The sequence below is a fragment of the Hemicordylus capensis genome, chromosome 4 (assembly GCF_027244095.1).
Source record: "Hemicordylus capensis ecotype Gifberg chromosome 4, rHemCap1.1.pri, whole genome shotgun sequence".
Classification (NCBI taxonomy): Eukaryota; Metazoa; Chordata; class Lepidosauria; order Squamata; family Cordylidae; genus Hemicordylus; species Hemicordylus capensis.
Genome location: NC_069660.1, coordinates 275563597 through 275591189, shown reverse-complemented (window position 1 = coordinate 275591189; position 27593 = coordinate 275563597). Strand labels below are relative to the sequence as shown.

The window sequence follows — 27593 nt, the reverse complement described above, 5'->3', positions numbered from 1 at the left end:
CCAGTGCCCCCCTGGTCTCTTTTTGTTATCAGCAGGAATGTTTGTTCAGCACCTGGGCTTTAAGCCAGTAGCCATTGCTAATCCAAAATATATTTGCAGTATGTGTCTGTTCTCAAACCAGCATCTTGTGTTTCAACCAATGGTGACTCCAGGAAGTATTGGGGAAATGAAGATTACCTCCTACTATGAACATAACATAAGCACAGCCCTGCTGGATCAGGACCAAGGCCCATCCAGTCCAGCATCCTGTTTCACACAGTGGCCCACCAGATGCCTCTGAGAAGCCCACAGGCAAGAGGTGAGGTCATGCCCTCTCTCCTGCTGTTGCTCCCCTGCAACTGGATTTAGAGGCATCTTGCTTCTTAGGCTGGAGGTGGCCTATAGCCACCAGATTAGTAGCCATTGATAGACCTGTCCTCCATGGATTTGTCAACAAGTTCAGTTGTCTTATGACTACTGAACTGCATAACTAATCACTAAACAAAATTAAAATTGTCATGTATTAAGCCCAGTCTAATGTATTAGTCAGTGGAAGGTTGGCCGTGTTTCTTGATCTGATGGAAAGGTATTCACAGATACACCCAGTGGCTTCCTTGTGGTGCAACCTTTAATCTGAATGGACCAATTAACAAACAAACCCAGTGCTGTGCTTCCTTGAGATGTAATTCCACAGTGCTGCAGTGTGCTGTATTTGTAAATATGTTATCATGGGGAAAGAACCATCTAATTGGCTGCTTTGAAATACTTCTAGACCAGGGCTGTACAACTTTGGCCTTCCTGCAGATGTTGGCCTACAACTCCCATCATTCCTCACTATTGACCATTGTGTCTTGGGAAGATGGGACATCTTTGACCCTCCAGCTGTTTTTGGACCACAACTCTCAGCATCCAAAGTGGCCTATAGTGAGGGATGCTGGAGGGTCAAAGTTGTGCGAGCCTGTTCTAGACAAACATATACCACTGAAGCACAAGACCACACCCTGGTGGGGCTACATATTCTACATATACATTAAGTAAAGCGAGCATCTTGTGTCAGTCTTGTGACTGAAATGGTGTTCTAGAGCCAGCCTGGCAAATCTCAGTGTTTCTGAATAGACTCATGGTAATGTTTCGGATGATACACCTCCTCCAATATAGCCCAGTGAATGCATGCAGCTTCTCCCAACCCACCCAGTATGCTTTCACCACATGTACATTATGTACACTGATGTTATACTTATATCCATTGTACATGCCATTAGTATGTCAACCACCTGATTAATCAACCATTCTGTCCCTGAGTATACATGTGGGGACAGCCAGGGTTAGGGAAAGCATGCTGGGGGTGGGGGGTGGGAAAGTGCTGGATACACTTGCTCTTCTCTACACCATTGGTTGGATCAAAGGAGAAGTATAATCTAAATGAGTCCAAATTGGATTGTAGATACCCCTGATTAGGCAACACAGAGAGGCTATACACACAATGGAGGGAAACCAGGCTAAGGGCGGTCAGCCCGCCAAAGTAGCCCTCCCCTTGAATGAGGTTAGTGGAGCGAGCGCTTCGCTAACCCTGTTTGTTTTTTTTATCATGAGGAGAACCCAGACCAGGAAGCTACAACAAGCCTCCCAGCCTCAGGGGTCTCCCCAGAATGTCTGTGTACTCGCACGGGGCATTCTGGGACTTCCAGGGGCCAGGTGTCCCCCCCCCGATCCCTGCTGCCCCTATCAGCTCCATGATGGAGCCAGTAATCATGTGGGCAGCCAATTCGGCCCCCAAGGACTTGTCGCCCGATCGTCTGCCGGAACAGCAGGCAAGCCCACTCTCCCCACAGAAGCCCTGCAGGCTCTCCACACTGCTCGTGTGGAGAGCCTCAGAATCATCCAGTGCTCCACATTCCCAACCTTCTATGAATCTTAACAAGTTTATAGAAATGAATACACTGCCTTGCTATAAATCTGGTCATAGTAGTTCTTTCCTTCTAATGGCATATCCATGGGCAGGGTTCCAAAATGCTGCTTTGGGCAGGCCCAGGCATGCTTAGTGTGCTTGAGCACTGCTTATTTTTCTTCTTCTTCTTCCGTGTTAGTCCCCTCCATCCCAGCTTCTTTCTGTATCACAAATATTGTTAAAATCCTGCAGTTTCAAAAGTGGTTTGCTACAGAGAAATGCAAGCCCAAAATCCCTTTGGAAGCACAAAGCTAGCTGCATGTTTTTTTATCCTGACCATGATGAAGGCTCTCTCTGCCTTAATCTTGTTTAATACTTTAAAATTATGAAATAAGATACACATTTTATATCTTTTGCACAACTCAGATAATTTTTGGAACACCTTGCATTTAAAATTAATTGCATTCAGGGAGCTTTAACAGAGTCACAGAAATTAGTATTTTATTTCATTAAGGTTCAATCCTAAACATACTTACTAGGTACTACTAGGTAGTAAGTCTCATTGAACATCAGACTTATTTCTGAATAAACAAGCACAACATTGCACTGTAAAAGCCACATTGTTTTATCTTGTTAGCCACAAAATCAAAGGGAACTCTCTCCCCCTGCAGTAATTATACACATATAGTTAATATAAGAAATTATAACATAAGAAATCAGATATAATTTTCATTATTCTAATTTTTATTGGGAGAACAACTTGGGTGATGTTTCTGAGACACCAATAGCTTTTTCAGCCCAAGTTAATAAGTATGATTTTAATCTCTATTTGCTTGGGATTCTCTGGTACCACTTCCCCCACCTTCCCATCACTGAAGACTTGCTTGGAAAAAGGATTTAGTGAAGAGATTAGACATGCAAAGGTCTCACAGACTTCGCCACAAGAAATCTTATGCTTTCAGCTACATAATTAGTCATGTCTACTGAAGATAAGCAGTCAGACTATACCCTCACATAGGATTAGATCCAAACCCTTTCTGGCCTTCTTAGAGGATTCACTCATGCAGTGCAACTGTGTAGCACAACCCTTTCTAGAAATAGAAAAACACTAGAAAATTTATAATAAATCACACACACAAGGACTCGATCTAATCTTCACCCATTCGTTCTTATGAGAATTACCATTATTGATCAAACAGTCAATGGCTGACATTCTGTGCAGCAGAACGTCAGCATTTGGGATCCGTTGGTTCTGCTGCACGTGTGAAAGACAGAACTCTTCCACAAATCCCCTGCTAACTGAGCAAAGAGGCACCTTTTTAAAGTGCTGATTCTCTTTATTTAGCGGGGGAGAACAACTGGCCCTGTCCATCCCCAGCACAGCATCCCTCCAGTGGCTGTTGCTGGTGTCTACTTTATGTTTCTTTTTTAAATTGAGAGCCCTTTGGAGACAGGGAAGCATCTGTTTATCCATCCATCCATCCATCCATCCATCCATCAATCTACCTATCCATCTACCTCATTCATTCATTCATTTCTGTGTAGACCGCTTTGGGAACTTTTGTTCAAAAGTGGTATATAAATATTCATCGTATTCGTATTCACATTAAATACTTTTTAAAGCCTGAATGCAGTTGCGCAGTGCTGCTTCCATTGTTTCCAGTGAAAGCCAGCGTGGTGTAGTGGTTAGAGTGCTAGACTAGGACTGGGGAGACCCGAGTTCAAATCCCCATTCAGCCATGATACTTGCTTGGTGACTCTGGGCCAGTCACTTCTCTCTCAGCCTAACCTACTTCACAGGGTTGTTGTGACGAGAAACTTAAGTATGTAGTACCCCATTCTGGGCTCCTTGGAGGAAGACCGGGGTAAAAAAAATGTAAATAAATAAATAAATAAAATAAAATAAAATAAAATAAAGCAGCATTGCACTACTGCACACAGGCTGTTTTAAGACTTTGTGCAAGAGCACACGTGTACAACATTGAAGGGCTGCCTTCCACATGCACAGCAGTTCCAGCGGGTCCCAAATGCCAGTATTCCACTGTGCAGAACGTCAGCCATGGGTTGTTGGGGTTTTTGTTGTTTGTTTGTTTGTTTTTAAATCCCAACTGTGCTGGGGGAGGGAGAGCAGTGAAGTCATAGGCTCCCACCTCCAAGACACATCTGGCAGTGGCTGCCAAACACAGTTTGGGGCAGCTGCAGCACAATCTCTATGCTTCTGGAGTATGCCCTTCAAAGGGAAGCCTCAGCTGCCAGGAAGGCAGTCATAGGATCATAGAATGTTGGCCGGGATCTCTGAGTTGGCCGGGATCTCTGAGGCCTTTTGGTCCAGTATCCAATTCAGAGCAGGAAACTGCTACAATATCCTGACATATGGCCAATCAATCTCTGTTTGAAAACCTACGGAGTCTGTCAGTCCTGACCTGTGACATGCAAAGAACCTTCTCAGCCCACTACCCAAGCCTTCATAAGAACATGAGAACAGCCCTGCTGGATCAGGCCCAAGGCCTATCTAGCCCAGTATCCTGTTCCACACAATGGCCCACCAGTTCCTCTGGGGAGCCCACAGCAAGTGGTGTCGGCATGCTCTCTCTCTTGCCGTTTCTCCCCTTCTTCAGGCTTCTCTTGTGTTACAACATCCTTTTTAAAAAGCCTTCACATTTTGTAATGTTCTTCACAACCTCTAAACAATACAGTTGATCCCCTGTAAGTCTTTTCCGTAGGGAAGAAATTATTGCAACAACTGGCTTCCAGCTATGGCATGAGAAAAGGAATTACTTCATCTATGTAGGAACATGCATTTTTGCAGGGTGTACCCAAGGATTACATATGTAATGATCATACAGAGCTATCTCCTGTTGCTTCTTGCCTCAACGATTCACCTTGCCTCGAAGATTCACCTTGCCTCATAGAACACATCTTTTCAAATACCCGAACTCAGCTTTGTACTGCCTTTCAACCCTGTTTACAAAAAAACCACATGTCAACAACAACTCCCATCATTCCCGGCCACATTGGCCAATAGTCTGGGATTGTTGGATTTGTTGTCCAGCATCTGCAGGAGGGCCAAAGTTGCGTCGCACTGGTCTAGAGCAAGGACCTTGGTTGCATTCTGAATTCTAAAACAATTAGTTATATCCTTGCCTAGAACCCTTATCAAGGCAGGAGCCTCTTGGTACCCAGCCTGCAAAGAAATCTTGAAGCTATTCACACATGCAGGCAAAACCAAGTATGTATGTATGTATGTATGTATGTATGTATGTATGTATGTATGTATAGGACAGCGGGTCTTGTGGTAGCAAGCATGACTTGTCCCCTTAGCTAAGCAGGGTCTGTCCTGGTTGCACATGAATGGGAGACTTGATATGTGAGTAGGGATGGAGCCGCTCTGGGAAGAGCAAAAGGTTCCAAGTTTCCTCCCTGGCAGCATCTCCAAGATAGGGCTGAGAGAGATTCCTGCCTGCAACCTTAGAGAAGCTGCTGCCAGTCTGGGTAGACAATACTGAATTAGATGGCCCTATGATCTGACTCAGTATATGGCAGCTTCCTGTGTTCCTATGCCTGCACGTGTGCACCACCGGGATCGACCCGGTGGCACCTCTGTGGCAAACCCTCCTTGGCAGCCACCCTCTAAAATGAGGTTAGGAGAGTGAGTGCTCTCCTAACCCTGCTTCTGCGATTGTTTGCCAGCTGTCACTGCTTTCAGCCACAGCTAGCAGACAGCAGAGATCCTGGCCAGCTCCGGGGAGGGAGTGGGGATCCCTACAAGGCACTGTGCACTTGCACAGTGCATTATGGGAGCTCCCGGGGACAAGGTGGTATTCCCACTAACCCCCATGCCCTTTCTCATGGCTCGTGAGAAAGGACTCCTTATCTCTTGATTGAGTCTGAAAATAACGATCCTGCAAAAACTCAGCCAAGTATCTCACTATTTACTTCTCAGTAAATATGTGTCTCAGTAAATATGTCTCAGTAAATATATTTACTTCTCAGTAAATATGCATACAGTAGCACAGCATTCTGAGAATATTTCCACAACTATTACACCCAAGTTTCTTTTTTGAACTTAATGGCTCTCCATGTTTGTGAAACACCTGCATTTTGTGCACTCACATGGCTTCATTTTCCCACTTGACCTGTCACCCCCTTCCCGCAACTACACTGTGAGGAAGAGGATCTCTTCTCACTAGATCTAGCTGGATGCCTCAAAACCACCAAGTTTACAAACAGTATGATCAAACATACCTGTTGAAGATGTCATGAGCCCTCAGAGGTGAGATAAACCCACATTGGAATGGGTCTCTGTAGACTCTGAAACTGAATGACAAATTTAATGACTTGCTCACAATAAAATTTCATTTTAACTTGTTCAAAAGTTCTGCAAGAATTGCAGGCATTTCTAAGCATCACTACATGCCTCATGTCTACAGCGATGTCAATGCATGCCTGCGATTCTCGAAGAATTTTTAATGTATGAAAAAGAGATGTTGCAAGGTTGGAGTGGGTCCTGGGAGAAAAGGTGAGGTGTGCCCCCTTGCAAAGATTTGCCTTCCCACTCCCCATATCTTTGCTGGAGAAGAAATGTAAGGACATGCAGTGGTGACACCAGAAAAGAACTGAGGGGGCACAGAAGGGGCAAAGTAGATCTATGGTTGAGCGAGCTGTGACCCACATATTCGATTTTTGAAACAGAACGGAGAGGGGCACTTGCCCCCCTTCTGGATCCATCCTTGAGGACATCGTGGAAAACAAAACATTTTCAGCACACCCTTTCTGTCACTCCTATGCAAATGATATCACATTCTCACCATACATGCTGACAGTTTCACACACACACTTGCACATGCATTTCCCTGGCTCAGAAACATTTTAAAAACATATGTATATATACATTTTAAGCAAGGACTATTGGAATGCTAGTACCTAAAGTTACTGTTTCAAATTTGTTTGAGGATTATAGTTTTAAGAATGGGATTGACAATACTGAAGTGTGATTTGAATAATCTTGTAAGACTATTCTGTGAGTTAGTACAAGGCTTTTATATAGCGGAGCTCAGAAATTAGAACTGTATTGAGGCTGTCTATTGTAGTAGTGAAATAGCCCCCTTTCAGGTGATTCAGAGGAGGTTATTGCTACAGTCCTGTATATGTTTCACTGAACAGTGGGAGTTACTTTTGAATAAGCATGCATAAGCTTGCCTTGCATGTCAGTAGATAACAGAACCAATAGATTAGCCTCCATTCCACAAATACAGAGCCTACAGGGAAGAAAGGAGGCAGCCAGTACAAAAATGAAGATAGTCCTCAAAAGTGTACAGAGAACTGCTTATTAGCCTAGTGTGCTTCAAAGGGTCAGAGTTCTTCATGGGGTCCGTGACTACCACCCATTCAAACCAAACCTATCTTTTGTGCTATCGTCAAGTCATTCTTTAGGCACTGTTTGAAGCCAGTCTATGTAGTCATAAAAATAACTTGCTCCCATCTCATTAGGTCTGTATTGCTTCAAAGTTTAGATTGGGGTTTGCATGCCTGCATGTTCTCATATAGTAAGATTCTGGCCTAGGTGGCTCCCTGAGGAGCTAATTTCCTGTGTACAAGGGGAACTTGTGTCTAATGTAGGGGGAGTTGTTAAATATACATGTCCCATTTCTGTGCTATTGACTCAAATTGACTTTCTTGATCAGAATTTCAGTCCACATATGTGATTAATTTATTGATTGATTGATTAAGTGCTGTGAAGTTGGTGTCGACTTAGTGACCATATAGATAGATTCTCTCCAGGATGATCTGTCTTCAGTTTGGCCTTTAAGGTATCTCAATGGTGCATTCATTGTTGTCACAATCAAGTCCATCCACCTTGTTGCTGGTCGTCCTCTTCTTCTCTTTCCTTTAACTTTTCCCAGCATTATAGACTTCTCAAGGGAGCTGGGTTTTCACATAAGGTGTCCCAAGTATGATAGTTTGAGCCTGGTAATTTGTGCCAGGAGTGCAAATTCTGGATTGATTTGTTCTATGACCCTTTTGTTTGTTTTCCTGGCTGTCCATAGTATCCTCAAAAGTCTTCTCCAGCACCAAAGTTCAAAAGTGTCAATGCTTTTTCTATCTTGCGTCTTCAAAGTCCAGCTTTCACTTCCATAGAGTGTCACAGGGAAATCTATTGTCTGTACGATTCTTTTGTAGGTATAGACATGTCATGGAATCTAAATATCCTTCCCAAGGCCTTCATTACAACCCTACCAAGTGCTAGTCTACGGCATATTTCTTGACTGCTGGATCCTTTCATTACTAGAGCTTGCGGATCATCCACATTCTCAGCTATCAGAGTGGTGTCATCAGCGTAGCGCAGGTTATTGATGTTTCTTCCTCCAACTTTGAAACCACACTCATCTTCTTCCAATCCAGCTTCTATCAATATATGTTCAGCATATAAACTGAATAAAGAAGGGGAAAGTATACAACCTTGTCTTACTCCTTTGCCGATCTGGAACCAGTCTGTTTCACCATGTTCCATGGGGACTGTGGCTTCCTGCCCTGTATATAGGTTTCTCATGAGAACAACTTGATATGGTCAATGCAATCAAAGGCTTCTCTGTAGTCAATAAAGCACATATTGACTTCTTTCTGGTATTCTTTGGCTTTCTCAGTTATACTTATCATAGGAGCTTATAAAATATATATGGCAAATCAGCAATTCAGATAAATAAGAAAGTTGGTATAGCTGCTTGGTGAGTTTCTGGGCTGTTTGTTCAAGGAGATTGTCCTCTACATCCAGTGCCTACTGGATATTTATACAGAACTGAACATCTTAAAACTCAGGTTACATCTTTGCAGAATCAAATAGAAGTAAATTCACTGCCACAATCTTCTCATCTACTCATATTCTTTTGATGGTATTTTGGTTGCCATTCCATTTCTGCACTTGAAACTCAACACAATTGTCTCACAGTCTAGAGAGAGACTGTGGTCTAAACTGGAAGCTCTTGGAATAGATAAAAGATTACTCAAACTTATTGTTAGTCTGCATAAGCATACTTGTTTGAAAGTTCGTTATGGCCCAACTGGACAGTTAACATCGGACATTCCAACTTTTAGAGGAGTTGTCAGGGATGTATACTTGCTCCTACTTTGCTCAACATCTACGTTAATTCTGTGGTTACTTGTTTGTCCACCCTTTCTATTCATCCACCAAAGTTAGCTGATAGGCATGTCTCCATATTATTATATGCGGATGACATGGCTATTATGTCGCAGACACCTATAGGCCTTAAGCGTGCCCTAAGACTGTTCTCATCATTTTGTAACCAAGAGTCTATTGAAATAAATTATAGTAAAACTAAAGTCTTAGTGTTCGCTAAGCGAGCTAGGCATTATAATTGGTTCATACAAGGACACAAGATTGAGCAGGTTAATTCCTTTAAATATCTAGAAATTACGTTCCACTCTGTTGGCTCTAGAAATGCCCATTTTAACTCTATCAGGCAGTCTGCTCAATTGGTTGTAAATAAGATCAAATCTTATCACTTTACACATGGTGCTGCCTTTATACCTGCGACAGTGAGACTTTATACAGCCAAAGTACTGCCTTTGCTCTTATATGGAAACCAACTGGGACCTCCAAGTAATTTTGCCCTACTGGAGGCTATCCAGACTAAGTTTATTAGATGCATTTTGCAGGTACCGTGTTGTGCTCCGAATGCTGTCATCAGAACAGAAGTTGGGCTTATTAGGTTGGAATCCTTATACTGGTGCTGTATTTTTCGATTTTGGTTAAAATTGAGTTTTGGACAGGTGGGTTTAGCCTCTTTGGCTATTAATGATGGTTTTAATTTGAGCTGGAAACAAGCTGTGTCGAGTAAATTTTCTTTTTTTGGCCTCTCTGTAGAGGATTTGCATATTGTAGGAATTGAGCAAGCCAGGAAGTTAGTTAAGCAACATGTCCTGGATATAGAAGTTCAACAAGAAGGTGCATGGATTAAGCAGAGTTTATACTTAGGGAGTCAAGCTATTAATCTTAAACCAGCTAAATACTTTGATGTGGTGCTTGTCCCTAAATTTAGACGAGCCCTCACTTTAGCGCGCTTAAATGCTCTTCCTACAGCGGTATTGGATGGCAGGTTTAAGGGAGTTCTGCTATTTTTACGACATTGCCCGTGTGGCAAAGGGGTTATAGAATCCACCTCACATGTTATTCTTTACTGTGATTTGTATAGTGAACCCCGTTTAAGACTTATATCTCCTATGTTAGATAATTTGCCTGGCCAGTCTGATGAATTTTATTTAAATTATCTTTTAACTAATGTGGACACTGATATTATCTCTGTTGTGGCCAGGTTTTGTTATATTATTTGTAAAATATGTACTGGTTTATTATAAATGTTTGCTGGTCAACAACCGAATAAACTTATATCTTATATCTATCATATTCTTTTGATGGTAATTTGGTTGCTATTCCATTTCTGCACTTGAAACTCAACACAATTGTCTCTTGTTACATACAGAGTACATAGGAAGTTGCTATATACTGAGTCAGACCATTGGTCCATCCAAACTAAAGTAAAGTGTACCGTCAAATCGATTTCGACTCCTGGCATCTACAGAGCCCCGTGATTTCCTTTTGGTAGAATACAGAAGGGGTTTACCATTGCCTCCTCCCACGCAGTATGAGATGATGCCTTTCAGCATCTTCCTATATAGCTGCTGCCCGATATAGTACCAGCGGGGATTTGAACTAGCAACCTTCTGCTTGTTAGTCAAGCATTTCCCCATGGTGCCATTGGGTGGCTCTAGCTCAGTATTATCTACACAGACTGGCAGCGGCTTTTCCAAGGTTGTAGGCAGGAATCTCCCTCATCTTGGAGATTCCAGGGAGGGAACTTGGAACCTTTTGCTCTTCCCAGAGCAGGCAAAATATTTTTTTTAAAAAAATTCTGGTTTAAATTCTGAAATCTGTAAAGAGAACACTGTCCCCTGGTCTTATCATTACTAAAAGAATTCTCAGCATCCCTCATCCTGCCCCCTCTAACTACATTTCTGATGATTAGCAGAGTCCATTGTCAAGATATTTTCTTTCCTGTCCTAACACATGGGAACCATTCCTAGAACAAGTAATATTCACCTTGGCATGCCTCTTATCCATTGTTATTTCCTTCAGCCTTTGGCCTAGTCTGAATTAGATGTCAGCAATTTTAAAGACTGTCTCTGCTCTGATAATAACAACATCTTGGTCCCTGATCGTGATTGCTTTGGGTTTGGCTGAGCTGGCTGTCCTGCTTCCTTTGGGCAAAACGTAATTTTATACAAGATACAAAGTAGAATTTTGAGAATAATTGTTCTCAAATCAATGGATAGAAACCATTTCAATAAAAGCCAGTCATCTCCATTTACTGTGCATTATTTCTGCTTTTCTTTTACTAGAAAACATAGACATTTTTCAAAAGGTTACTCTAAAAATCTTACAATTACAATTCAAACAATACATTGGTAAAGTTGTCTGAAAATCTGGAAAGTTAAGGGTTTTATGACAAACTATTCCCTTTGCTGCTCCAAGTTGCCAAGTAGACACTGTATTTGCAAGGAAAGGAAGGGTCAGTACTCCACTTGTCCAGAGACAGGTCAAAGAAGAATGTTTTGAAGTGAAGCTAACGTTCAGTTCAAAAGGAGACAAGTCAGACTACACAAGCAATTCAATGGTACAAACAGATGGTACAAAATTGTCAAAATGGTCATCGTTTTGCTGTGGCTTTAATGATCACAATGCTTCTTGTAGGTTCCCACCTTTCTGTTCTCACTGACTGTTTGATATCCTGTGCCTTTAACAGCAAGAAATTCAACATGAGCTACTCTTTTCATCATTGCATCTTTTCAATGTTGGCAAATCCTGCCCCTGCAAACTTCGGCCTGCAATAATGTATGAAAAATGGAGAAAGATTTGATCAAGAAAGACAATGACAACCTTTACAATTTTACCACACTGTTAACTGCAGGTGGTCACTTTAAGTGGCGCAGCAGGGAGATGCTTGACTAACAAGCAGAGGGTTGCCAGTTCGAATCCCCACTGGTACTATATTGGGCAGCAACGATATAGGAAGATGTTGAAAGGCACCATCTCATACTGAGTGGGAGATGGCAATGGTAAACCCCTCCTGTAATCTACCAAAGACAACCACAGAGCTCTGTGGGCACCAGGAGTCAAAAATCAACTTGACAGCACACTTTACTTTATTAACTGCAGCTGATATGTGATAAAATCATCTGCATCGCTTTACCAAGTGGAAAGCAAGATGTTATCACACATCAGCTGCAGATGAACATAGCAACAGAAGTGAAAAAGCTACACTGGGATAGTTTAATCTGCTCACTGGCTCTCAGTCTTTGTGAGGGAAGGGGTAGTATACAAACACATGCAGCTGCCTTTTACTGTGTCAGACCATTGGTCCATTTAGCACAGTATAGTCCACTTTATGGAAGCATCTCTCCATGTTCAGGGGCAGGATGCCTCCAAATACTAGTTGCAGAAGAGCGATGACAGGAGAGAGGGCATGCCTTCATCTCCTGGTTGTGTGGCTTCCCAAGGCATTTGGTGGGTCACTGTGTCAAAGAGAGTGCTGGACTAGACAGGCCTTAGGCCTGATCCAGCACGGCTATTCTTATGTTCTCATGATTTCAGACATAGGTCTCTTCCAGCTCTACATAAACATGCCAAGGACTGAATCAGAGACTTCTGCATACTCTAAGGTCTTTGTAGCTTGTTGTTGTGCCACTATACAGTACATATTGCCCCTGCATAACATGTGTTAATGCCTTTTTAGGAACATGGGAAACATAGGAACATAGGAAACTGCCATATACTGAGTTAGACCATTGGTCTATCCAGCTCAGTATTGTCTTTACAGACTGGAAGTGGCTTCTCCAAGGTTGCAGGCAGGAATCTCTCTCAGCCATATCTTGAAGAAGCCAGAGAGGGAACTTGGAACCTAGATGCTCTTCCCAGAGCGGCTTCATCCCCTGAGGGGAATATCTTGCAGTGCTCACACATCAAGTCTCCCATTCATATGCAACCAGGGCAGACCCTGCTTAGCTAGGGGACAGGTCATGCTTGCTACCACAAGACCAGCTCTCCTTTTTGTCCATGCACTGTAGTCTGTCAACGTCAACATTAATTTGGCTTGGTGAACACTTTGCACTAGAAGCTGTTTATTGTGGAGTATTGGAATGCACAGCAGTTATTTATTCACTGCACTGCTTCAGAGGAAGTTTGCAACAATGAAGAACATCAAGTACAAAGTAGCTGCAGCCTAAAATCCTTATAGTCAGGAAGACGGAAACACCTGAGGGTGTGATCTGTGCATCTCCAATCAAAACAAAACCAGTGATGTTTACTTCTCCAGTATATTTCTGCTGCTTTATCAGTTTTGAGGCTGTTCCTTTTTCATAGCAGTAGGAACCTGCAGGGTGCTTAATATTAGTGTTATACTAACATTATATCACGAATGAGTCATTCATTCTTTCCTTATTTATTTATTTATTTATTTATTTGTTTGTTTAATTTTTATACCACCTCACTCAGATGGCTCTAGGTGGTTCACATAAATAAAAACAAAAGAAAGAACCCATTAAAAACAATTAAAATTAGAAAAGTTAAAAACCACTTAAAATCACTAAAGTAAAGTAGTGCCATTGAGTTGTTTTGACTCCTGGTGACCACAGAACCCTGTGGTTGTCTTTGGTAGAATACAAGAGGGGTTTTACCATTGCCATCTCCTGCGCAGTATGAGATGATGCCTTTCAGCATCTTCCTATATTGCTGCTGCTCGATATAGGTTTTTCCATAGTCTGGGAAACATACCAGTGGGGATTCGAACCAGCAACCTCTTGCTCACTAGGCAATCACTAAAAGCCAGACTTAAAAGATGTGTTTTTCGGGCTCTTTCCAAGGCCGGTAAAGATATCTAATATCTCTATAGGGAGTGCACTCCACAGCCCAAGAGCAGTTACAGAGAAGGCTCGATCCTGAGTTGCCACCAGGCGAACTGGTGGCAGCCAGAGACGGACCACTCTTGATGGCCTTAAAGTGCAGTGGGGATCATGATGAAGAAGGAGCTCTCCCAGGTAACCTGGTCCTAGCCCATTTAGGGCTTAAACCAGCACTTTGTTTTATGCCCGGAAACATATTGGCAGCCAGTATATTCTAGGGGAATATTCAACAGAGGAAACACCAGTCTTTCCCCAACACTTGGTAATCTCTGCTGTTATTTTTTGCTATTATTTCACAAAGCCACAAAAGCGTACTGCCTAACATGTTTTATATTCCAAGGCTTAGGCTAGTTCATGTTAAGCAAGAATAAAGAAAAAGCCTTTAAAACAGCACCTTCTTAAAAAAACAGGCTGAAGCCCTTTGTGGCTTTTGAATGGAGGAGAGCTGGTCTTGTGGCAGTGAGCATGAATTGTCCCCTTTCCTAAGCAAGGTCTACCTTGGTTTGCACTTGGATGGGAGACTACATGTGAGTGCAGTCTGCTGTAAGATAGTCCCTTTAGGGTATGGGGCCACTCTGGGAAAAGCACCTACTTGCTTGCATGCAAAAACTACTTTCCTGTCCTCTGATACAGAACATGATGTAGGGACAAGTTACATATTTTTGTTAGGAGAGCAGCAATTTCACATTTGAGTTCCTTCAGAACTCTTAGGCCCTGATATTTTGTTAATTTTTAGTTTTTCAAGTCAGTTGAGAACATCTTCTCTCGTCATCTCAAATTGACCCAGTTCTTCAGCCTCCGAGACTGAGAAGTTCAGTTCAAGAGCAGGTAAATGGTCAGTATACTCCACTGTGAAGATGGATGCAAAGAACTCATTCAGCTTCTCTGCAGTCTCCCTGTCCTCCTTAATAATCCCTCTCATGCCTTCATCATCTAAGGGTCCAGCCACCTCCCTGACAGGCTTTCTGCTTCTGATATATTTAAAGAAGTTTTTGTTATCCCCCTTGACACTTCTAACTATATGCCCCTCAAAGTCTCTTTTTGCATCCCTTGTCTCCTTACATCTGTGTTGGACTTCCTTGGCAATGCCCCACTTGCATATCAGCTGAACTGGATCACACTGTGGTCTGTTCCCCAATGGTTCTACAACTCTGATATCTTGCACCAGGTTATGGGCACCACTCAGGATTAAGTCCAAAAGTCGCCTTCTCTCTGGTTGGGTCTGTGACCAACTGTTCTAAGGTACAGTCATTTAGCATGTCTAGAAATTTGGCCTCTCTGTCAATATCCACATGTGAATTTGCCCAGTCTATGTGAGGGTAATTGAAGTCACCTATTATTATAGCTCTGTCTCTCTTTGACACCTCTCTGATTTGCTTCTCCAACTCTAGGTCACTTACAGCATTTTGATCCGGAGGGTGAATAGGGATGTGCCCAAACCCTGATTCGAAGCATGGTTCAAGTACTTGAAGGGAAATTAAAAAGGGAACTTTAAGAAACCTTACTGCTGCCAGCACTATCCCCAGGGTCACATCAGATTGTTTCAAAGAATAATAGGCAGCATTTCCCTCTCTAAAACCACTCTCGTAAAACTGAAATCTCATTTCCCCTCTAATAAAAGGTGGGGGGAATAAAAGCAAGAGTCAGAACTAAGGTATAAAAGGAAAACAGAATGTTTTCACAAAGTTCAGTTAAACCATTTCCTTTCTAAGAGAGCAAAAAGTTAATGAATATGTCACCTCGGTGTTCTCTCACCCAGATCTTTTCCTAAACGTATTACATTTCTTCTACTCTCCTTTAGATATCTGTTGTACAGTTAGTTATACAAATACCTGTGAGAATCATAATAATTGTAACCACACCCAACCAAACTGGGTATAAAAAACTATATGGGCACGGGGGGGGGGGGGGACACACACGACTGTTTTAAGGTGGTTTGAGAATGTGAAGATAGCATGTTTGCCCTGATAATCGGCTTAACATGGATGTTTTGGCTTAAGCGTCATTCCCATAACATTGAAATGCATTTGATTTTGTTTTGCTGCTGGATGATGATGATAAGATTCATTGTTATGAAATGCACTGTTTTCTTACTTTACAATTAGAAGGCAATTTGGAGATCTAACCCTTTTAAAAAACAACCACAACCACAATATACAGTTTAAATGGTTTCTGATTTGACAGATTAACAGACTTGGGGAAGCAAGGATGGGAGAAAGAATCACCTAATGACTACTGCCCAAGTTACCAGAGTAATCCAGTCCATCACTAGTAATTTACATACATACACAAGATTTCAGTCAGGGGACTAATGAAGTTATTAGGTGCTTCTGTAGCCACTGAAAATTCTTTGAGTCCAGACCCTGCTAATGAAATAGTGAGCCACATTGAGGCTTGTTAGTCATGCCTAACTTAGTCAAGACTAGAGGTAAAGTGTGCTGTCGAGTCGATGTCGACTCCTGATGACCACATAGCCCTGTGGTTGAGGCTATTCACATGATGGGAGAAAATCGGGCTTGCAGAGGCTAGCCCAATTTCCTCCCATCGTGAGAACCACCGGGCTCGGCTGCAAGCCCAGTGGTTCTTAAGTGGGTCACCTGCTAAAGTACCCCTGCCCTAAGCCCAGGTTAGCAGAGAGAGCACCCTGCTAACCCAGGCTTTCTGATTGTGAGTTGCCGCAGCACTCATGAGTAGACCCCTGACCAGGAGGCTGAAAAGCAGCCTCCCGGCTTGGGAGTCTCTCCAGCATGCCCTGTGCACTCGCACAGGGCATGCTGGAGCTTCCGGGGGCTGAGTGGCCCCCGATCCCCCCAGCGGCTCCATAACTGAGCCGGCAGTCGTGTGGGTGGCCGGTTTGGCCGCCCAGAACAGACTGACTGCTCATCTGCAGGGAGTGCAGGCTTAGCCCACTCTTCCCGCAAACCCCATCCAGGCTCTTCTCACTAATCATGAGAAGAGCCTCATTGTCTTTGGTAGAATACAGGAGAGGTTTGCCATTGCCTCCTCCCATGCAGTATAAGATGATGCCTTTCAGCATCTTCCTATAGCACTGCTGCCTGGTACAGGTGTTTCCCATAGTCTGGGACCAGTGGGGATTCGAACCAGCAACCTCTGGCTTGCTAATCAAGTCGTTTCCTCGCTAAGTAACTCAGAAATTAATGTTAGTCCTTACTAATTTGTCTCAATGATTTCAATGGTGCTCAGTCTGGATGTTGCCCAGCATATTACACAGCATATCATAATATAGGGAAACATTCTCATCTGGTTTTTAAAAAACCTATCTATCTATCTATCTATCTATATCAAAAATCCTTCATATTAACCTTTACAGTGAGACTCAATTTAAGTTTACAGTCTTATGCAAACTTATTTTGGAGCAAACCCCATTCTGAAGTTGCAACCCCTATACACACTTCCTTGGAAGTAAATTCCATTGAATTTGTGATACTTACTAACAAGTAACATGCTTAGAATTTTCCCGGCTTACTCTCACTTGGGGAACACTCCTGTAACATTGAAATGATCTTGTGATTTCACAAGATGTGCTCTCCATATTTTAATTAGTCATGACATATATTACCTCATGATCTTAGATGCTTTGAAGTGTAAGACTATAGTCTTTGATCCACCTATAAGTAGCACATTGAAGCTACTGCAGTTCCTCTAAAGGTAAAGTGTGCCATCAAGTCGATTCCGACTCCTAGCGCCCACATAGTCCTGTGGTTTTCTTTGGTAGAATACAGGAGGGGTTTACCATTGCCTCCTCCCGTGCAGTATGAGATGATGCCTTTCAGCATCTTCCTGTATAGTTGCTGCCCACCAGTTGGGATTCAAACTGGCAACCTTCTGCTTGTTAGTCAAGCATATCTCCACTGCACCACTTAAGGTGGTGCAGTTCTTCCACCAGTATTCAATTTACCTCATGCGTGCGTTGTTTTTGTTTGCACTGGTTGGAGGTACTGCAGGTGTTTGCAACCTGGCAAGTCATTGAAGAAGACAGCACTGTATTTTGTCTGTGTGCTGTTAAACCTCTGAGGCAGAGACAGTAAACAATTGAGGGCATTGATACTCTCTCTTAAAAAGCAAGTACTCATACTGCCCAATGAATAATTTGCAGGATATTCCAAAATTGCATCGTGTTTACACAGGACGAATGGACTTTTAGTGGTGCTTAAGAAGGTAGGAAAACACTCATTTATATTTTGCTCCACTGCAGTAGCATCGGAATGAACTGCTGTTGCACCAACACTTCATTGAACAGCATTATATTTTCAGGACTGGGCCTCAAAGGTACGTCCTCAAGCTCACCAAATGCAGGTTAGTTACCCTTGAATACTCCATCATAGTTATGCTACTTATAGAATGGTAAAGGGATGGGGTTCCCCCCCTTTCATTCAGTGAATGAGTACCCAGAATTTGGGGGCAATATGCTAAATCATTGTAAACCGCTTAGAGAGCTCTGGCTATAAAGCGGTATATAAATGTAAGTGCTATTGCTATTGCTGAATGTGTATGCATGAAGGGGGGATTCTAATAATCGTAATGATTCTGCAGGTGTCACAATAACCATTGTGTAATCATTGCTAATCAATCAATACAGAGGACAAAGCTATGTACTTAATGCTGGTGCTGAAAGACTCTGGTCTACTACCAAAAATACGTCCTCCCCAAAACAGAGTGCATTTTTGTAAATGTAGCAACAGAACTGCCACAGCAACTCAAGCAAAGGAAGAAAGGGCTGACAATACAGTGCTCCCTTAGCCAATGACTAATAACACTTTGACCTACTGAGAATGAGAAAGGGAGAGAAACTGGTAATTGGAGTCCTTGATACTCTCTGTTACCATTGGCTAATCCTAGAGGGTCACATGATCAGAGTTTCTTTTTAAAGTCATCATTTGGGTTTAGAATAGGAGTGGTGTTCTCTTGGTGGTTTCCAGGAAGGTCTTTTGAAAATTTCTCCAGGAGATTAACTTAGTTAACCCTACACAATGTGTGATCAATTTCTGGGAACTTGGAAGCTGGTTTCTAGTGAGAACTTTGATGACTACATGAAAGAACTTGGTAAGAAATTGTATTTCTGTGCTTGATTTGAAGGGTTATATAGTGGATTTATTTTAGCTTTGTTGCCACCTAAATTGTGTCCTCATTTTATTTAAAACAATGGCTGTACTAGTCTGCTGGCAAACTGGCTTAGTTCTGTATTTCCCAACCCTTTAGGAAACTTGGTTGAACAGTGTAAACCCAGACTGAGTTTATTTGATTCAGGTCTGTTCCATAAACTGGAGTGACTGGATTGTTGTAGTTCAGATCAAATTCCTGCTAGACTTGCAGCATTAAATTTAGCCTATTAAAGCTTTCTTCTTTTTAGACTTGCTTCCAAGTTATTTGATGTAATCTTCTTAAATGTGCTTATTAGGGAGTAAGTCTGGTTGAGCTGAGACTTGCTTACACATCATAATCTTAGTTCATTCACAGCTACTAAAGAATTGCTGCCTATTAAATAAATAAAACCTAGGGAGGGTTCATTGTATCCTTCTTCTGGAGAGATACAGCAACAAAATGCTAACTACTTAATTGTAGGCAGCTAGTGACAAAATTGCATAGAAATTCTGCAGAGTAATCCTATCAAGACCAGGCAATTCAGTGGCACAGTGGGGAAATGCTTGACTAACAAGCAGAAAGTTGCTGGTTTGAATCCCCGCTGGTATGTTTCCCAGACTATGGGAAACATCTGGGTTATGTTTCCCAGGCTATGGGAAACACCTATATCGGGCAGCAGTGATGTAGGAAGATGCTGAAAGGAATCATCTTGTATTGTGCAGGGGGAGGCAATGGTAAACCCTTCCTGCATTCTAGCAAAGAAAACCACAGGGCTCTGTGGGTACATTGACTTGATAGCACACTTTACCTTTACCTTAAGGGGAGTTGCTCTATAGATTACTTCCAGCTGTACTGAATTTAGGCTGATACTAAAGCCAGCATAGCGTAGTGGTTAGAGTGTTGGACTAGGGCTGGGAAGACCTGAGTTTGAATCCCCATTCAACCATGGAACTCACTGGGTGACTCTGGGCCAGTCACTTCTCTCTCAGCCTAACCTACCTCACAGGGTGGTTGTGAGGATAAAAATAAGCATCCTCCTCAGAGGAAAAGCAGGTTATAAATGTGAAAAAATAAACATGTTTACTTATGAGTATGTCACATTCTTTTAAATGGGAATTAAGATTCCAGCCTAAACATTCAGCTTTATGTTGTAGTGAACTACTCTTGCATATAAGTCGCTTCCTCAACTGTCTTGCCCAGTTCAAATGCTAATATTCTATCTGCTGGCAAGAGATTTGGCTCTGAATCTGGCACAACAATTCTTAATTTTGCAACACTTCCTCTTCCATGACTGTAGTTGCAAGCTACTGTCATGGTAAGGTCTAGGAGTGTGGCAGCCTCCAACCTGCTTAGAATGGTTTCTTACTCTCCTACTAGACTTTGGAATAGTGACTGGCTGAAACTGAGAGTTACTTGGGGTAGTCCGACTGACTCTAAGAGACTAGCTAGGTAGCAAAACACTTCATTGTTGAACTTTATTTAACCTAAATGGTTATGTTAGCATATTCTCTAATTTATGGCTTGTATGCTTGCAGGATAGGAACACAGGAAGCTGCCATATACTGAGTCAGACCATTGGTCTATCTAGCTCAGTATTATCTTCACAGACTGGCAGCGGCTTCTCCAAGGTTGCAGGCAGGAATCTTTCTCAGCCCTATCTTGGAGAAGCCAGAGAGAGAACTTGAAACCTTCTGCTCTTCCCAGAGCGGCTCCATCCCCTGAAGGGACTATCTTAACAGTGTTGACATGTGGTCTCCCATTTAAATGCAACCAGGGCAGACCCTGCTTAGCTAGGGGGAGAAGTCATGCTTGCTACCACAAGACCAGCTCTGCTCTTTATATAGCACAGTCACTAAAGCTTAAGGCATGTGGAGAGTATTTATTATATTTTATATTCTGCTCTTCCTCCAAGGAGCCCAGAGCGGTGTACTACATACTTAAGTTTCTCCTCACAACAACCCTGTGAAGTAGGTTAGGCTGGGAGAGAAGTGACTGAGTCACCCAGCAAGTATCATGGCTGAATAGAGATTTGAACTCTGCTCTCCCCGGTCCTAGTCCAGCACTCTAACCACTGCACCACACATTAAAGCATCTTCTCTAACCACATTAGACATTGATGGTGGTGGTCTGATGTTTTGGAAATGGGATGTTCCTGAATTAATATATAAAGCAGCAGGCATTAAATGTCACTGAAGGGTAGGCTGAGCATGACACACACACACACCCTCTATACACTCTCCTTCGAAACAGCTTTTCATGTGCTATGCTCCAGTGGAGCTCTGACAAGAACCGAACTCCACTAGGAGAAAAATGATTAAGGAGAAGCACTTGGGGCAAGGGAAGTATAGGCACTGCCTTCCCTTCTATGGTGTGCTTTAAGCCTCCCACCACCACCTGCGCATGCACACATCCATGTGGTCCATAAGGATTTGGCACAGCAGCCAGGTTGGTTATCATCACACCTGTCTCTGCCCTCAATCTTCAGACCTAGCAGTCTCTTGTGCAAATGTGAGAACCTAATAGAATTTGGTTTGGCTTCTAGGTGTGGGCTTTGCTACCAGGAAAGCAGCTGGTGTTGCCAAGCCCAACGTGATTATTAGCTGCAATGGGGACGTTGTCACCATCAGAACAGAGAGCTCTTTGAAGAACACAGAGTTCTCCTTCAAACTAGGAGAAGAGTTTGATGAGACCACGGCAGATAACAGGAAAGTCAAGGTAAGCCCTGTACTGATCATTAGAGCTTTCTGGCTCCAATGTGTCAGTTGCTTTACTGACCCAGATGTTGGCTTGTTTCTTGCTTAAACGGTTGCTGCAGGGGCCCCAGTTGGGACTATGGCAAGGAAAGATGGTCCCCTCCCCACCCTGTGCTGTAGTCCCAATCTGGGTGGTTCTCCCTGGCCCCAACTCCTGTTAAGGTAAAAAAGCAGTTTCTTGGCATCAATAATAATAATAATAATAATAATTATTATTATTATTATTATTATTACATTTATATCCCACTCTTCCTCCAAGGAGCCCAGAGCGGCGTATTATATACTTGAGTTTCTCTTTCACAACAACCCTGTGAAGTAGGTTAGGCTGAGAGAGAAGTGACTGGCCCAGAGTCACCCAGCAAGTATCAGGGCTGAATGGGGATTTGAACTCAGGTCTTTCTGGTCCTAGTCCAGCACTCTAACCACTACACCACGCTGGCTCTCATAATGCAATTGCAGCTTCAGCCAAAAGCTTCACACAGGTGCACTATACAACGGCGGGGGGGAGAAAGGGCTGCACACAAGGTTGATGGGTCCACCATTAGTCCCTGGGCCGTACAATGAACAACACTACCCTAGGCAGCAATCTGTTTCTATATGTTGCTAGAGCTTGTGTCCTAATCTTTGACACTTAAATACTATTATGGTTACTCAATAGAAACATGTGTGCTACTTCTCCAAACTGAGCTTTGGAACTGAGCCATGGCTCAATCAGTGTTTCTCAACGTTTTTGGAGTCATGGACTGGTACATTATTCATGCGCAGTTTCCTGGACCAGCAGTTAGTAAGGGGGTCTAAAAAGCCAAAGCTACCATTGACAAGGCTTGGCCATGCAACACTGAAAACTGTTTCAGAAGGCAGTAGAACACACAGGGGAGTTGCTCTACATGATATTACATTCTTAATGTGCCACAGGGAATGTTTGTGAAACAATATGTGAGGGGAGGAAACCCAAAGCTTTCTTATTGCTTGTTGCAAACTAGCTTCTTGTTTTGGCCAAACACAGAAAACTGGTTTTGGAAAACCATAGCTTGTTGCTGCAAGCCAAGACTGGACACCAGCTGCATTCAGATGTAACAATACTGGCCAGCAGTGTTCCCTCTAACAGGGAAACCCAGATGTTGTTGATTATAACTCCCAGAATCCCCAATCAAATGCCATTGCAGCTGGGGATTCTGGGAGTTGTAGTCAACAACATCTGGGAATCCTTGTAGAGGGAACACTGCTGGCCATAATTATGGTTTGTCAATTGAGGTATTATGCTTGAGCCACAGTTAAGCTTCCTTAACCTTGGCCAGTCGAGTGAATTGAGACTGATGTTTCCAACTACTTACTCCTGGCTGAGGGCACTTACCCAATTACTGCCTTTCTTTCTGCAGAGTACTGTGACGCTAGACGATGGTGCACTCAATCAGGTGCAGAAATGGGATGGGAAAGAGACCACAATAAAAAGAAAAATAGTAGATGGAAAACTTGTTGTGGTGAGTCCACTACTTTCTACTTGCTGTAAGGAGAGAAATGATAAATATCAAGCTAATGCTAATACAAAGAAGGTGAAAAGAGAAGCAAACTCAAAATCACATTTTGCAGGAAGCATTGTAAAAAGTGTCTAGTGCAATAGTGTATGTTCCAAGAGGAAAAGTGGCATACATGAGGAAATTACTCAAGAGTAGTCCCACTGAAATTAAAAGGACAAGTTAGCCATTGCCCAACTATGCTCCCCCGCGCAATGGGGCTCGCTTTGAGATGTGGAAATTTCTCTAATGGTATCAAACCACACAGTTGCAAAATATCCCTGAAATGGCTACGGTATTTAAGAAGAAAATCCTTAAACTGGTGAACACTCTCTAACTAGAACTAGCTACCATTTCCCCTCTAGTGTTTGGCATGTTGGGATTTATATGTAAATACATTCTTTGTTATTGCCACTGGTGTATTGTATGTATCTGTGAATAGGCTTGGGGTTGGGTTTAGAGTGTTCTTGTCAACCATCAGTTCTGTAGACTGGTCAGCTTGTATTTCTTACTAGACACTTGAGACTGTTTTCTGTTAGGATGATCATTTACTCAGTTTATAATTTGGTAATAGTTAAATGATAAACCTTGTTAAATAAACTTAACAAGCCTTAGTCTCCCCTCTCCTACACAGTTGCATGGGAAAAACTAGAATGCCGGTAGTAGATTGACTTGAAGCAGCTACAAAGTGCAATCCCAACTGGAAAAGGCAGCTACCATACAGTCTGATAGTCATGTGGGGAGAGACAGCCCACATGTATACAAGAGGAATATACTGGAGAACTAACTGGCCAGCTTGTGTGGGAACTAGTCCCAAGTTAAGACTTAATGTGGGTTGTCAGATTTACCCCAACGTTCTGCAGAACTCTGCATGCACGGACATGTGTGTGCTACCAGCCTTGAGCACAGTGTACAGATTAAGGGAGGAGTCAGGCAATTTAATGAAGTACTTGATTCTGCCAGTACTCAGATATGAGAAGCTGGTGCACTCCTTTCCCTCACCTCTCTGTTCCGTAACTAGGGGTGTCTTTCCTAAAATGATCTAGATATTGTGCCAGGAAATCTATTCTCTTCTCACAAATTGTATACTCCCTTCCTTGGGAACTTCCCGTTCAAAGCTGAGTAGTAAACATAATGGCTAAAAATCAGATTAAAAATGAATGGAACAGTCAATCAAGAGCCAAAGCTTGGCAGAACAGCAAGGTTTACCTGTCAGAACTGCTATCACTCGGGGATTACTACAGAAAGAGCCCACCTCCTAGGCCAATTGCATGTGATGTTAGAGGCATGACTTTAGTAACTGGTAGCAACTGTTCAGGGCTACAATTCAGTCTGAACTGCAGGAAGGAGACATGAAACCCCTACCATTTCCTATAGAAGTAGGCAACCTTTAGCACTTCAGATGTTGATGGACTACAACTCCCAGAATTCCATGAATAGTGGCTGGGAATGATGGGAGTTTTGCCATATGAACACCAATGTGGTGCAGATAGTTGTTTCAAAGCATGTGAGTGGCCCTGCCCATGTGACCATTGCTCTCACCCACAGCCCGTGAACTGAACTATGCAGAAGAAGCATCTTTCTAACAGAAGCCACTGCATGTGAAGGGAGCTTTGTTCCTTAGTAATCTGCAGCAGGACTCCTTGGCAGTCCTGCAGCATCAAAGAACATGCTATCTAAATCTGTATATCTTGCTGTGGATTTTACATCTTTCAAATGGTCTAAATTTCTATTGTAGCAATGTCTGTAACTTGAGCAACTTGCCTGAGTTTTGTTGCATCATACTAAACAAAACTGATGATGTTATGACACTTCTGTGGGTTTTTCCTCCTAGGAATGTATTATGAACAACATTATCTCAACGAGAGTCTATGAGAAAGCATGAAGACTTCTTCTGTACAATTAATAGGATCTTGGAGTGGAGGATGAAACTGAGTTCAGGGAGCGGAGCCCTTCAAGGCTAATGATATCTTCAAAGAACAGAGTTGTTTGCACTCCAAAGCATCATTGTATCTAATCCTATGTGTTGTGGCTATTCAATAAAGTGTTTGCCTTGAGTAAATGCTAGTCTTGTGTTAATCAATCTTACCGCAGAAGCTGAATAAGGCATACTCTTAAGGTGGAATTTCAGGTTCTTTATGGGATCTCTCAAGCTTAATTTCATCAACTTTAAATGGCCAGGTAACTTTGCCTAAGTGAAAATCTGATTGGGATAATTGTATAGCAGGAGCTGTACAAGTGTGTGCAAATTAACTTCTTGGTTTTAAAAGGGGAAACTCTTTAAGGGTTGGGGGGTAGTTTCCCTTACTTTCTGCAGAGTGAGCAGATCTCTTCTGGACTATTTGTAAGGGGCTTAGTGATTGCCAGAAGTGCCCTCCCATCTCGAACTGGACACACCAACCACTGCTCATATGTCAACAAAATCATGCCTATACCATTTTCCCTGGATTTGAAGGGAAATGACTTGGAAGGGGAGGACCTTGTTACTGTCCTGATCCAAACAGCTACTTTATTTTTAAAGAATTAGGAATTCTAATATGGAATTTCCACATTCAGTCTTTAAGGGGCTCCTGGTGTATACTGTTCTTGGACCACTTTCATTTAGGGCCTCATTCCTGAGGCACCAACTCAACATTATTTTCACATGAAATCTGAATTTCATCTCCATCTAAAATGCCGTGTTTGAGTCTAACATGACCAGCAACATTATTGCATTGAAAACTTTCTCACAATTAGTTTTCATTACATTTACAGTTACCTGTAGTTATCGTAAATTCAATGCTTATCTGTTTTTATACTTTGAATAAAACCTTAAATATATATACACACACACAATATGTACAGTAACCTTTCGTGTTTAGACTTGGATCCCATGCCCAAGATGTCTCATTACAGTATGCAAATATTCCAAAATCTGGAACACATCTTGTCCCAAACAGTTTGGATAAGTGGTATTCAACCTGTATATAGGGGAAGGAAGGCTTACCTTAAGAGCACACTAGAGAAGAGCATGGTTTAAGGGCTATTGATAAACCTCTAAAGTAATGACTTCAGGAGACTGCAGCAGATAAGTTTTTAATATGGTTCTGAAAGAATGTGAACCAAACAGGAAAACTGGTAAGATGCCAGTTTCGTGGGTCATCTTGGGGAGAACAATCCTTAACCGAAGATCACTCATTTTGTTTGATTGAACAGAGGAAGCCGCCTTATGCAGACCATTAGTTCTTCGAGTTCAGTTTTGTCTACACTGAATGGCAGCAGCTCTCCAGCGTTTCAGGCCAGAGTCTCTCCTATCCAGAGATGCCACGGACTGGACCTGGGCCCTTCTGCATGCAAGCAGATGCCTTACCATTGAGCCATGGCCTCATCTTACAGCAGGCAGTATGGCTGTAAATAATAAATTTAATAACTTATTATTAATAAATTTATCTATTATTTATTACATTTATAAACTGCCCCATCCCGAGGCTCTGGGTGGTGTGTACAACAACTTTTAAAAAGACACAAAACCCACAATTAAAACAATATAACAATTCAAAAATGATTAAAACTATTTAAAACCAATTAAAATACATTTAAAAACCACACTTTACTGGATGTAGTCATCCATCCAAATGCAAACCAAGGCAAACTCTGTTTAGCAAAGGGGGCAACTCATACACGGTCACAAAACCAGATCTCACCCCTGGGCTTGGAGAGGGAGCTCCAGCTGGGGCTGATGGGAGTTGTAGTTTAACAGCTGGAGAGCCAAGGTTGCCTACCCTGCTCTAGGGAATTATTCAGAACATGGTCAGTGCTTTTTCCTGGCACACGGCCTATTCTTAAGAGGGAAAGTATGATGACCTTGATAAGATGTTCTCTCAAGCTTCCAACTGACTTCACTGTGATAGCTAGTACCTTGGTGACTTAGGTGTTCTAGTACAACCAGCACTTCTTAAATTGGGCTTTCAGAAGGCCAGGCCAGGTGGAGGCCAATTCAAACAGCTTTAGTTAGCAGTTGTTAACCACACAGCAGCATGTTGTTCATGCTGATATATAGTGGGCTGTTTATGATGTAGTAGACCATAGAAGCCCTGATCAGGCAGCATTCTCTTCAGAGAGAGCATATATATAAGAACATATATGTGAAGGGTGAAGTAGGACTGAGCCCACTAACCATGCCCTGCCACCATGCTGGCTAATTGTGTCCCCATGTCTCACACGATCAGTGTTTGTCTGCAGAAGTGAGCAACAAACATTGGGGAGGGTTGCTCCCCATGATTTGAGGACCTGGGATGACATGGAATCTCCTTGGAGAATATGATGGCTGAACAGGGCTTCTGTTATCCACTACGCATGAACAGCTCAGTCACTATTTGCATGTAATGTGGAACTGATGGTCCA

The 27593-nt window shown here is 42.5% G+C and overlaps 1 protein-coding gene across 1 annotated transcript; it reads left to right on the top strand.

The window, feature by feature from the left end:
• Positions 1-18745: 18745 nt before the first annotated feature.
• LOC128324424 (fatty acid-binding protein, adipocyte-like) lies at positions 18746-25272 on the top strand. The gene is made up of 4 exons (XM_053248969.1): positions 18746-18904; positions 21486-21658; positions 23076-23177; positions 25045-25272. Exons 1-4 carry the CDS (start codon positions 18832-18834, stop codon positions 25093-25095), a joined length of 399 nt encoding a protein of 132 aa, XP_053104944.1. The 5' UTR covers positions 18746-18831; the 3' UTR covers positions 25096-25272.
• Positions 25273-27593: the final 2321 nt, after the last annotated feature.